Genomic DNA, 13,600 nt, shown 5'->3' with positions numbered 1-13,600 from the left:
AAAAATGGTATTAATTAATGGTTTTCACACATTTATCATGTGCTAGTCACTGTTTTGAACACTTTTCATGTATTCTCTTATTTACTACTCACATCGTTTATGAGGTATCCTCATTTTACAACTAAGGAATCTGATTGATAGAATAACTTGTCAAGGATATGCAGTTATAAGTAAGTGGTGAAACTTATATGTGAATCCAGGTAGTCTGACTTCAGAGCCTTTATAGTGTTAAATTTATTTTACAATTAATATTTATACTTGGGACCTTTTTAGTATTTTTATATTTTCCAAATATGGGAGTAGAATCAGGTGTAGAAATCCCTATAAAAATTTTTATGTAACATTTTTATATTTAAAGTCACACTTTTAAATGGGATTTAAATATTAAATACTATTTTCTTAGTATTAGAAGTTTTTGTAATTTATTCTAGCTTCTTAATTACTGAAATATCATTATTCATTTGAGGTTATAGTTGAGAAGTTTGTACTTGACAAATAATTTATAGTAAACTGAGTGTTTAACAGTCTAATTGGAGGCTTAAGCTTTTTATTTGTCTTGATTTCTCATTGCAGAATATGACTTTGGATAAAGAAACACTTTGAAAAACAAATTTAGAACAGTGAACTATTGAATTATTCTCTCACTTCCAGGTTGGATCTAGTGGAAAAGTCATAGGAATTGACCACATTAAAGAGCTAGTAGATGACTCAATAAATAATGTCAGAAAGGACGATCCAATGCTTTTGTCTTCAGGGAGAGTGCAGCTGGTTGGTGAGTATCAGAAAACTTCAAAAATTTCCTCTCTGGAGGGTTTCTATTTTCAGAAAAATCCCATGCAAGCTAAATAATACGCAGAGCTAATTGCTGCATTTTTTTAAACATGTACTTTTAAGTACTAAGTAAGAAGAACAGTTACTCTAAATGTTACACTGACTCTGTCTTGATCATGGGTGACATGATTGTTAACTATTTCAGAAAATGCCATGCTAAGTTCTTTCTTCATTGCTTTTTAAGGAGTAATATCAAAGTAACAAGTGTTGAATATAAAAAATTTAGGCAGTGCAGAGATGTGTAAGATGGAAAAGAAAGCCCCTCTTCTTCCCTCTTAAGTTTTCTAGACATGTAAATATACATATGAATAAATTGCACACACTTGGTTTTTAAATTGACCATACCCTACATATTGTCCTTTAGTTTGCTTTTTTTCCATTCAGTAGTAAACATGGAAATATTTCCATGTGAGTACATTGTATATTGTGAAAAATAACAGACATCAAAATATGCATAAAACATAAATGTGAAGCTTAGCAAACACCTATTTAATCACCACACTGATCAAAAAATGGAACATTATTAGTACCTTGCAAGTCCTCTGCTGGCTTTTTCCTCATCGTAACTACCTCCCTTTTCCCTAGTAGTGACTCATATCATTACTTTTATGCATTTCCTACCTAACTGCACTTCCATAAATGATGTTTAATCTTGAACTTTAGCTAAATGGAACCATACAGTATATGTTGAATGATGAATGACTTCTTTCATTCAATATTATGTTTGTAAGATTCATCCTTCTTTGTGCATATGGTTCATCTTCATTGTGGTACAGCATTCCATTGTAGGAACATTACCAGAATGCATTTATTAATCCTACTCTGGATGAATATTTCGGATTGTTTCTGATTTGGAGATATTCACAATGCTGCATATTCACAATATACGTAAGTCCAGATGCATAATAGGTACACTTATCATACAGGCACTCACTTCTTTAGCAGTGTTGTTGCAGGTTCATAGAGTGACCATAGATACTGTAAAAACTGTTTTTTAAACTGATTGAACTAACTTATATTTCTATCAGCAGTGTATTAGGGCTCCTGTTGCTTCACATCTCTACCAGTACTTGGTATTACTAGATTTTTCTTGTTGCCCTCTTAGCGTATGGCAGTAACTCTGTGATATTAATTTTGTATTTTCCTATTAACTAGTGATTAAATGCCGTTTCATATGTTTGGCCATTTGGATTTCCTCTTTGTGAAATGGCTATTCGGATATTAAGTTATTTATATTTTTCTTTGATTTGTAGGACTTCTATAGACTAGCCCTTTGTCTATTTATACATATTATAAATCTCTTCTCCCACTCTCTGGCATGCCTTATATTGGTACTTTTTTGATAGATAGCAATTCTTAATTTCACTGTAGTCAAACTTACCAATTTCTTCTAGTGCTTTGTATCCTGTTTAAGGCTACTCTGAAGACATGAAGATATGTCCCTATATTCTTTCTCAGGAGCACTATCATTTTAGCTTTTCACATTTAGATCTTTGATCTTTGTGACATTGATTTTTGTGTATATATGAGCTCGGGGTCCAAGTGTCTATTTTTACTTTGGATATCCAGTTGTCCCAGCATCATTTATTTAAACATCTGTTCTTTCCTTGCTTTAAATCTCCTGTAATTCTTCACATTGGGTAGTTCTAGCTGAACAGATTTTTAAAGCATTTTCTTACTCTTTCAGTGGGGGATGGAAGAATGGGATATGCCGAAGAAGCACCTTATGATGCTATTCATGTAGGAGCTGCAGCCCCAGTTGTGCCCCAGGCAGTGAGTTGAAATTGTTTCTGTGTTTATATGCTTTATCCAGCTAAAGCTCTAGAAGATTTATAGAGAAGTGACTTCTAGGTGATGGTCAAAATATCACCTATGTTACATTATGCTTTTTTTTTTCCTTCCTTATTTTAGGAGGTGAATAATGATGCTCAACTTTTTTTAATTGAAACATGTGCATTTTAATTGTATATGGTAGGCAGGTTTTTTTATATGCAAACAATTATATAAATGACAAGAAGATTACTAAACCCTAGCTCATGGCTATCTTATTTGGAGCAGAATTTGATCCAGCTAAAAAATAGTACACCAGTAGAATTGGGAAAATGCCTCTGGAGTTCATGACCTGATAATCACTTGGTGTATTATTCAGTATCAGAATTTGCAAGACTATGTTAGGTACATGGGTAACACCAGGAAGTATTTATCATACATCTTAGGAACTTTATGCTATAGAAGAGATGTGTCATACATGTATCAGGGAAATTAATGATATGATAGCATATCATTAACATGTGATAGATACTGAAGGAAAAAGACAATATGTACTGCAGGAGTTAAGAGAGGGAGAGAATTTTGCATAGAATAGTCGAGACTTCATACAAGAATGGAATTTGAACTGAATCTTAAAGAATAGTAGGATTTGAAATATGAAAACGAATATACGTATGTATATGCATAACTGGGACATTGTGCTCTACGCCAGAAATTGACACATTGTAATTGACTGTACTTCAATTGAAAAAAAAAAAGAATAATAGGGTTTGTAAAGTTGCAGCGAGAGGGCAGATATTCCAGTAACATGTGTTACATAGTCAAGGAAATATTTAAGTATCAAATTAATTTTTCACTTTAGTAAGACTCTGATAAACTATGTCAGCCCAGATAATCTTTTGGCTTAGGTTTCTGTTACATATGATTTTTACATGGTTCTTGACTAGATGACAAGGGGCTAAAAGTGACCCTGTGTCTTCTGCCAAGCCTCATTTGCTCCCCAACCGGAAGTGTTCTTTTTTGTATGTGTAGACAGTTATGAGAAGCTGAAAGCTGAGAAATTTGTTCTGGTCATTGACTTGTTGTTTATTTGCTGAATGACTTTAGGAAAATCACCTATTTTCTCTGGCCCCATTACCTGTTTAAAAAAATAAAAAGCAAACCAGTGGTTCTAACGCATTTTAATTGAAATACTAACATGATATAGAAAGGTGTACAAGTCATAAATGAATGACTCAATGAATTTTCACATAGGAACACATGACCAGTAGGTTTTTAAACTTAAAAAAATATATATTGGCAGCCTAGTAGGAACAAAAAACTGAAATAGAACTGTGTTTAAATGAAAGGTCTTGGGTGCAGGTCTCATCTCCCCCCCACTAAGACCCTAAGATGATCTTGAAGGGCATTTCTGGCTTTAGCCCAATATGAATTTGAACACTTGTAGTAGCACTTGCAAGTATTATAGGAGTCTTTACATCTGATGAAATTTAAAGATAGACATGCTGAAGGGGCTTTCCAGTTTTAAGATAAAAAAGGTGTTTATGCCTCCTTTGGATATCCCCCCCAAACAAGTGGAAAAACAAGAAACAGAAACATGAACTCCATATTCAGTTATCTAGGAGATTATACTTGCAATCCTGAACTCTACAGTGTGTGAAGACAGAAAGCAGATGGCGTAATAAGTGACCCAGAAGGGTGGAGGAAGTTGAACCAAAGAGACTGCAGAGGGGAGTATCAATGCAGAAGCAATTCGTTCTGCAAAACTCAGAGAAAGCTTAGATATTAGAGGCATTAGGACCTTGGAAATCAGAGATGAAGCTTTGGCCTGAAAGGAGGGGGTGCTACTTAAAATTCTTTATGAGGAACAATAAGCCCTTAGCCCTAAGAAAATTTCTAAGAACTGAAGGACATGATTTTACAGTTTGAAAAGCTCTATTAAGTGCCTAGTACAACGAGTTTTTTTTGAAAAGGGGGAGGGGGAAAAGAACTACAATATCATTGTGAAATTTCAGAATATTAGGGATAAAGAGAATATTCTGAAAGTCTCCAGAAAAACAGAATAGATAATCCATTAAGGATTGGTAATCAGAAAGGCATTAGACTAGAAAAGCAGCATTAGAATGAACAAGTCAGAGGCACACCATCACAATTTTGAATTGAGAGTGATTTCCAATCTTGAATTCTGTACCCACACATATTGCTAAATACATCCAGTAAAGATAATTTTAGACTTGCAAATCTCAGTCCCTCTCTTTAGAAATATTCCCAGGTACTGTTTCACTTTCCATGTACTGAATACTTCTGGAGGAATTGCTTTAATAATATCATCAAAAAAATGAGGGAGGAGAGAGAGAGAGGAAAAACCTAAAACAAGAAGCCATGGGATGTAGGAAGGTAGCACATCTTGTTCAGGAGAGAAATGGTAAGAGTCTCCCGTATTACTGCAAAGGGAAGTCCAGTATGAAAGCTATGCAGCGGGCCTGGAGAATAACCAGTCCAGATTTGGAGCAGGTACTAGAAGGGAGCCTACCCCAAAAAAAAGAAAAGAAAAAAAGAAGACACTAATTAGATAGGTTTGACTGTGTGAAAATTTCATGAAGAAGCTGTTGGGTGGGTACAAAGATTTAGAAACAGTTACCAAAAAAATGTGAATGAAAAAAAAGTTTCAGTTTTTAACTGCAAGGATAACAACTATTACATAAGAAAGGAAACCGTCATCGGTTGCCTTTTGGCTCAACTGCGGATTATTTTTACACAGTCATAACTGAAAATGGTTCCAATAAAAAATTATGATATTGGTTGGTATGGAGGAAAGAAACAGAATACAGTTGGCCCTCTGTATCTGGGGGTTCCACATTCAAGGATTCAACCAATCACAAATAAAAAATATTCAGGAAAAAAACTTCAGGAATTTCCAAAAAGCAAAACTTGAATTTGTCGCACTCGGCAACTATTTACATAATATTTGCATTGTAGTATAATAAGTAGTCTAGAGGTGATTTAAAGTATATGAGATAAGGGGGCGGGGAGGGTAGAGCTCAAGTGGTAGGGCTCATGCTTAGCACACATAAGGTCCTGGGTTCAATCCCCAGTACCTCCTCTAAAACTAAATATGTAAACCTAATTACCTCCCCCCATAAACAGACAAACAGAGTATATGGGATATATAGGTTATGTACAGATATTACACCATTTTATAAAAGGAACTAAGGGTCTGTGGATTTTGGTATCAGAGGTAAGGTTTTGGAACCAATCACCCTTGGATACCAAGAGACAACTGTTTATGAGAACCCAGTTTATGATAATTCAGTCCTGATCTAACATGTAATTTGAAATAAAAAAGGAAATATTATACAGCATAATGACTATAGTTAGCAGTACCATATTATATAATTGAAAGTTACCAAGAGTAGATCTTAAAAGTTTGTTTTATCACAAGGAAAAAATTATGTGTGATAGTTGATGTTGGTTAAACTTATTGTAATCATTTTGCAATATACACATATATCAAGTCATTATGTTATAAAACCTAAAACTAATACAATGTTTATATGTCAGTTGTATCTCAATAAAAAAAATAGAAGACATGCTTCAGAATTAAGCACTACAAAAAGACACAGCAAAAAGTATTTTAAATGACTGGATTTAGGGAGCAAGATTGAAGTAGGGGGAAGAAGTCTGCTATTTTTCATTAAAAACTTTGGCATTTAGAAAAATTAAAAAGGAAAAAATAAGACTTGCTGACAACCAAAATTTTAATTGAAGGCACTCTTCCTTGGGATAATACTGTCCAAAGTAAAGTTTCTTCCTTACTGCTTTCGGTTAGTGGTGATCTGTAAGGCTACATTCAAATGGTAGGATAGGGCTTAAAATTTTTACTGGAGGGGCTTTCATTAAGTAGTTTCGGTTCTTCATTAACAGGGGCGTCTTTGTCCTAACACAGCAGGGACTCCAGTCCTATCGTCCTTCACTATGTCATGGTGCCAGTAATCTTAAGTTCAGTCATAAAACCAAGGCTCCCTTATCTTTGGTTCAGTGATGCTATGATAAATTCTATGATAGGGCAGGGATTCCTTGCTGATTTTCTGTACTTTCGCTCCTCCCCTCCAAACCACAAAGATTCAGAACAGGCATAAAGCCATCGAAATTTTCTCCTTTGCCTTTGGCCTTCCCAAAGAGGATAGCTCTATATTATGTGGTTCAACTCACACACTTTGAGCATTGCCGTCGTACCAGGTACTATGTTAGATGTTAAGGGCACAAAGATGAGTAAGACACAGTCCCTGTTGTCAGAGAAGTTGTACTGTAATGGGGGAGGTCGATAGGTAAATGAGGAGGTAGGTAATTGAGTAATAAGTTTAATAATTAAAGTATGTATGTACTAAATGAAGTACATTTCTGCTTTCTGCCCATGGACACTGACTGTTGTTTATAGTGATATAAAATGACTATTAATATAAAATCTATAACTTGATGTGTATGTGCTTTACTTTTTCTTTCAGCTAATAGACCAGTTAAAGCCTGGTGGAAGATTGATATTGCCAGTTGGTCCTGCAGGTGGAAACCAGATGTTGGAGCAGTATGACAAGCTACAAGATGGCAGTGTCAAAATGAAACCTCTGATGGGAGTGATATACGTGCCTTTAACAGATAAAGAAAAGCAGTGGTCCAGGTGGAAGTGATTTTATCTTCTGCTCTTTCTTCTTCCACACATGCAAGGTGAAAGGGTGTGGATTTTAAGAGATTAGACTACAAGAGCTGCTTTTTTGGTTGTCACCTTTATGCTACTCCATTTTAACATCAGAAATTCACTACATTAAAAACGTAGAAAGGTTTTGCATGGTCTGTTCTTTTGGCTTAACTCATCTTTGGGCAAGGGGGGTGAGACTTGGTTGGCACAAAGGTGTTTTTCTTTTTAAAGAAGATTTCAGCTACAGTTCAGTATTTCTAAGGGTATTTTATTTTCGGCCACTCTATTTCTATATTGACAGCTCAATTTTTATAGCTGTGTATGATCATGGAAACAAAGGCTCTCATCCGAGGAGATGGGGCTGTCATTTCCTGCCCCATTCACTCTCTATTATACCGTTGTTGTGAAGAGAAAGAAGGAAAATATCTTGTCCCAGTTTTTGAAGGTGTCAAAATCCCAGAGAGGATGTTCTCCCTCTCAGCTTGATTTCTCTCTTTCCATCGGTGCCTGTTTTACATTCCACTGTTGTTTCAGAGCCACTGTAAGGAATAAACTTCTCACCATTCTGTAGAACAGGCTGGCCAGTATTTAAGCTACTCTAAGTTCCTGTGGAGAAGAGGGGATTCTCTAGGCTCAGAGCGAGTGCCCAGGTCTCACACACCCACCCAAAGGGCCAGCAGCATGCAGCATAATCTTCAGCACAGCATGGCTCATTTTAACGCCCACTTTTGTTTTTATGTCTCAGCATAATCTGAATATTTTGTTTGAAGCCAAGATTTCTCTTTTTCCTCTCTTCCTTCTTGCCCTTCCCACTCCCTCCAGTGGGAGGGAGTGAGATCAATAAGTAAGAATGACATTAGCTAAGACTACTTGAAATTAAATGCCAAAATAAGAAAAGCCTGTTTCCTTGTTTTAGAATCTATTTTTATTTGACAGAGGTACTTATTTTAAGATAATTTCTTAATAAGTAAAATGGTGATTATAAGTTCAATAGACCTCTCAATTTTGTTTTCTCTAAAGAGGAAAGGTGCCTTTTGGATGAATGTTCAGTTGCAGAAATGGTAATGAATCTAACTCAGTTTGTTCAAAGCTAGATTTCACTTTTAACTAAATTATGATTGGCCATTTCTGGGATAGCTTACTCGGAGTTCCATTTTAATTCCTCACCTGATGTAGTTCTGGCTATTTTCTTTGAATTCTAACCTAGAGCACAGCCACTTCTTGAAAAAAAATTTAAAAAGCTATCAGTCTTAGTAGTCAGGATCAGATACAGTTGTTAACAACTAATTATGACCTCCCTTCATTTTGCTTCTAATGTGGTTATACCATTACATAATTGTGATCTTGCTGTTGTATAAAAGGGGCAAACATGTCACTGAAATAACAGAAATTTGGTATCAAGTAAGAGTTTAGATTTTCATTAGTAAGTTTAAAATTTCTCTTTTTATACACGTTAAATATTAGTATTGAACATTCCATCTGTAATTTAATGATGAAGGAATTACAAAAAGGAATTTTGTTTTTATAACCAGAGGTGGATTAAGCTTGAAGCTAATGAAACTTAAACTTCATGGCCTTATACCTAATTTTATTTGCATAGTCTTGTTTTTGGTCTGCCTTTTTTTTCCCTTCGTAGAGAGGTTCTCCCCTTAACCCAATTATATAAGCTTCAGACATCCACACACTTTTATTTACTCTTGATAAGGCTAAACTTTTGTATTAAATTTAAAATAATTTAAAAATCTATGCACAATTATTCAGTCATTTACCAAATATTTATTTTTATTTTTTAATTGAAGGATAGTCAATTACAACGTGTCAGTTTCTGGTGTACAGCACAATGTCCCAGTCATGCATAAATATATACACCAAACATTTATTTATACACACACACACACACACACACACACACACACACACACACACACACACACATATGTACTTGGTTTTCTATTTGGCTTTCAGCTTTTTAAAACATTGAGTAATTTTTCGTTGTATGCATCATTGGAAATGTTTTTTTAGTTGTAGTAGGAGGACTTTCTACTTTTTTCTATTGCAAATTTTCTATTCAAACACATTTTTTAACATCCAAAGATGTAGTTCCAATTACAGAGATAATCACTTACTTAGATGTAAATCTTTAAAGAATATAAAGAGTAAAACAAAGTCTGGGAATGAAATTGGAAAAAAACAACTGCTACATTAAAATAAAATTGTACTGAAAGAAATCACTAGAAAATAGGATGTTTGGAAGGGTAAAAACATCAACAGTTAAATTAAGATCTTAAGAGACCATTAATCTATTTGTTTGTATTCGTAAACTCTTAAGTGTCCAGGAAGGAAGCAGAAGTGTGCTCAGCTAGGATTTTGAAGTGATTTTAATGAAGGGACTGTTCAAAGAAATATGGGAAAGGTTATGGGAACCATTAAAGGCTGTTGACATACCCAGGGACTGGTCATACCCAGGACGATAGCAGGAAGCTATTGCCACTCTAAACCTAAAGGCAAGTAAACAGTTTTACTGGAAACCACTGAGAGCAGAGGACAGCAGAAGTAGGATTGGGTGTGGTCTCTGCAGAAGCTGTAGTGACAGAGGAAAGCAGCTACTCCGAGAACTATGAATCACGTCAGTTTTCTCTCCTCCTGCCCTCTTCTGTCTACCAGGGCGTCACATGGGGCAGATGTAACCGGAAGTTGAGAGGAAGCAGCCAGGTTACAGATGTAGTCTGAAATCAGCTCTCACCACCACCTCCTACCCCTTCCTTCCTCTGCAGCAGATATCCCTGCTTCTTTTTAAAATTAGGTCTGAAATAGATTGAGGGACATCTAGTTCTTACGTGCCCTGTTCCCATCCCTTCAGGTTAATCTGTGCTTAAACTGTTCTTGACATGAAAAAAAAAATGTGTATTTTAAAATTACCTTTGGAAAAGCAACATCTGATACTTTTCTTGGGCAGTTTGTTCTGTTGTTAAATTTGTTAAATATTTTTCAGCTTGAGGACCTTAATGCACTCATTAATTCAAAAAGTATGGGTGTACCCACTATGCAGGGGATTATAGAGCCAGGAATACATAGCTGTGAATCTGAAACTGACCATTCTCGTGGAACTTCTGTGAGTTCATGACAGGGATGTAAAAAAAAAAAAAATCCAAAGATAAGACAAACAGGCAATTAAGAGTATAGCGTGATGACTCTGCCTTGAGGTAGTGGGGAGCAGTGGAAGTATAGGAGCCAGGCAGCGAAGTAATCAGAACTACCTTTCAGAAAGATAACTCTGGCAGTGGGGTAGAGAGTAGATTGGAAAGGGTTAAAACTAGGGTCAGAAACAGGAGGTGCTTGTACAAGTCAGAGGTGCAGTGATGGTGGCCTGAATTAAGGCAGTGGTAGTGAGTATAGAATGTGGTTAAAAGGATCATTTACCATTTTCTAAGTGCTCTTCCACATTTGGGAATTATCGTCTAAACAGCTCCTTAGTTTCTTGCCAGGCTAGATAATTTCTGTTCTTTTAAATTTTCTTCAGGGTTAATTTAAGAACACATCCTGGTGCTTTCTTATGAAACAGTCTCTGATTTCTCACCAGCTTTTCCATCCTTCTCTTACTGAGGCATGCAGAGTTGTTGCAGTGCTCCGTGAGTGAGATCCAGTCTTTGCTGAGGAGGTGTGATAGAAACTAGATGGAAAAAAAAAGAACTAGTGGGTGTGCTGAATTCTAGTGCCAAATAAAACCCCAAACTTGAAGGTAGACTTTTGCCCCCTTATAACTTGGAAAAGTATTCCTTGCAATTTTGTTGGATTAGTAGAAGGGGAGAGAATGCCAGATGCATAGGCTGTAGACCCAGAACCTGTGGTATCATGTTCATGAATGTGGATGTGTAATAGTTGTATTAGTTGCTTCATAAACTCTTAATGATTTTTAAATTTGTATTTTATTTAAGTATATTTATTTTATATATCTAGAAATCAATATTTTGTTAATCTTCTGACAAGTTTTATCTTTGTTTTTAATGCTACAAGAGTCAGTGGAATAAGTCCATCTCTGGTTTATGAAACTGAGGAATGTTTCAGGGTTCTCATTTCACAGTGCTCTGTCTGTAGATATCTTCGTGAAGTGCCATGTACACATGCAAAAGATGTTGTGAGTTGACTGAGCATTTCTTGGATTGTCAGTATAGGTCCTGGGGTATCCAATTGATCCTTTGTTCCATATTATTCTTCTTAATTTAATTTAATTTTAATTTAATTTAAAAACTGTCCCTTTTTAATTTCTTTACATATGTTGTGACATTATGATATATTTTGCATATGCAGAGGCAGGAATATATTCTGTTGCTTTTGGAATTCTTTTTATGTCTCTTATAATGCTTTGTAGAAAGTTAATTATACAAAGCTTTTGTTACCCAAGAAAACCCATTAATTAGAAAACACTAATGGATTTTGATTGTTATTTCCTGGTACATCTTTTCATTTGTCCTTGATAAAGAGTATATAAAACTAAATGTTAGTAGCTCAGAGTTACTAACCTAATAAGTAACTAAATTATGTATAATTATATGTTATACAACAAAGAAATATATACAGTTATTAATGAATAGCACAGATATAGTAATTTTTTAAATTTCTAGAAATTTAAGACATACTACTTTTTATTGTAAATGTTCTATGTTCGTTAAGCCAGATAAAGAAAGATATGGTTATATAAAATGTTGAACATTAGGAAAAATTAATAACTTGAAGATTATATGGATTTTGGAGTATTAGGATCTGACAAGGTTATATGTGCACTGGCAGCAAATGTTTGGTTTTCCCTGGGGCCCTGAATGTTACAATTCAGGCCTATAAACTTAATTCTGTTTCCTTTTTTTGTTTTTGTTTTTGTTTTTGGTGCTGTAAAGATTTCATTCTATTTGTTTTTAACAATATTGTTCCTGACTACCAAAGAAATATATGTGCATTGTAAAAACAGGAAAAAAATACAAAGAATAAAAGTCAACCATGATCCCCAAATCTAGAAATAACCACTTATTAACATTTCAGATCCATAGATCTATATACATCTCTTTTGTAATTCTGAGATCATACAGTAGCATTATTTTGTAATCTCCTTTTCTAATTTAATTAAATGTCATCAACATTGTCCCACATCATTAAATATTTTTTAACAGTATGATTTTTCCAGTTTTATTGAGATACAATTGACATATAGCATTGTATTTGTTGACATATAGCGCTGTATTAGTTTAGGTGTACAACATAGTGATTTGATATATGTATATATTGCAAAATGATCACCACAGTAAGTTTAGGTCTTACATTCAAGTCTCTAATCCATTTTGAGTTAATATTTTTGTGTATAGTGTAAGATAGGGGTCTAATTTCTTTCTTTTTCATGTGTCTATCCAGTTTTCCCAACACCATTTAAGAGACTGTTCTTTCTCCATTTTACATTCTTGGCTCCTTAATTAACTGACCATTTATTCCTGGGCTCTCTATTCTGTTCCATTGGTCTCTGTATCTGTTTCTATGCCAAATACCATACTGTTTTGATTACTATAGCTTTATAATATAGTTTGAAATCAGGAAGTGTGATGCCTCCAGTCTTGTTCTTTCTAAAGATTGCTTTGACTGTTCAAGATACCTTATGGTTCTATACAAATTTTAGTTTTGTTCTATTTCTGTGAAAAGTGCCATTAGAATTTTGATAGGGATTGCATTGAATGAGACTACTTTGGGTAGTATGGATACTTCAGCAATATTAATTCTTCCAGTCCATGAGCACAGAATATATTTCCATTTATTTGTATCATCTTCAATAGTATACAGCTCTTTCACTTCCGTGGTTAAATTTATTTCTAGGTATTGTTTTTGATATAATGGTAAATGAGTTTGCTTTCTTAATTTCTCTTTCTGATAGTTTATTATTAGTATTTAGAAACACAATTGACTTCAGTATATTGATTTTATATCCCACAACTTTATTGAATTAGTTTATTCTAACAGTTTTTGGTACAGTATTTAGGGTTTTCTATATATAATATGTCATCTGCAAAAAGAGACAGTTTTACCTCTTCCTTTCCGATTTTGATGCCTTTTATTTCTTTTTCTTGCCTAATTGCTCTGGCTAGGATTTCCAGTTCTATGTTGAATAAAAGTGGCGAGAGTGGGCATCCTTGTCTTGTTCCTGATTTTAGAGGAAAAGCTTTCAGCTTTTCACCGTTGAATGTGATGTTAGCTGTGGGCTTGTCATATGTGGCCTTTATTATGTTGAGGTACGTTCCCTCTATACCCAGTTTGTTGAGAGCTTTTATC

General features: G+C 34.7%; 2 protein-coding genes across 9 annotated transcripts in view; one reads left to right on the top strand and one right to left on the bottom strand.

The window, feature by feature from the left end:
- Nucleotides 1-13,600, top strand: part of PCMT1 (protein-L-isoaspartate (D-aspartate) O-methyltransferase) — a 43,520-nt gene that overhangs the window by 26,824 nt on the left and 3,096 nt on the right. For 3 of the 7 annotated variants that reach the window (XR_012508541.1, XR_012508542.1, XM_074368177.1), the window contains 4 exons: nt 652-772; nt 2,519-2,604; nt 7,107-7,276; nt 13,417-13,560. Coding sequence is in view for 4 of the 7 variants with exons in the window: in XM_074368177.1 (XP_074224278.1) it covers nt 652-772; nt 2,519-2,604; nt 7,107-7,276; nt 13,417-13,560 (521 nt within the window). In the remaining 3 variants the exon portion in view is untranslated. Of the gene's footprint in view, nt 1-651; nt 773-2,518; nt 2,605-7,106; nt 7,324-13,416; nt 13,561-13,600 lie in introns of those variants that run through there. The other 4 variants (XR_006728577.2, XM_010965700.3, XM_074368178.1 and 1 more) reach the window with 3 other exon arrangements.
- LRP11 (LDL receptor related protein 11) overlaps nt 9,056-13,600 on the bottom strand; it is a 49,045-nt gene continuing 44,500 nt past the window's right edge. For both annotated transcript variants that reach the window (XM_074368173.1, XM_074368176.1), the window contains one exon: nt 9,056-10,964. In XM_074368173.1, coding sequence (XP_074224274.1) covers nt 10,800-10,964 — 165 coding nt within the window. In that variant the 3' untranslated portion in view covers nt 9,056-10,799. The remainder of the gene's footprint in view (nt 10,965-13,600) is intronic.

This window comes from Camelus bactrianus, chromosome 8 (genome assembly GCF_048773025.1).
Source record: "Camelus bactrianus isolate YW-2024 breed Bactrian camel chromosome 8, ASM4877302v1, whole genome shotgun sequence".
NCBI lineage: Eukaryota > Metazoa > Chordata > Mammalia > Artiodactyla > Camelidae > Camelus > Camelus bactrianus.
Note: the sequence above shows the minus strand (reverse complement) of the source record. Positions and strands in the feature narration are given on the sequence as shown.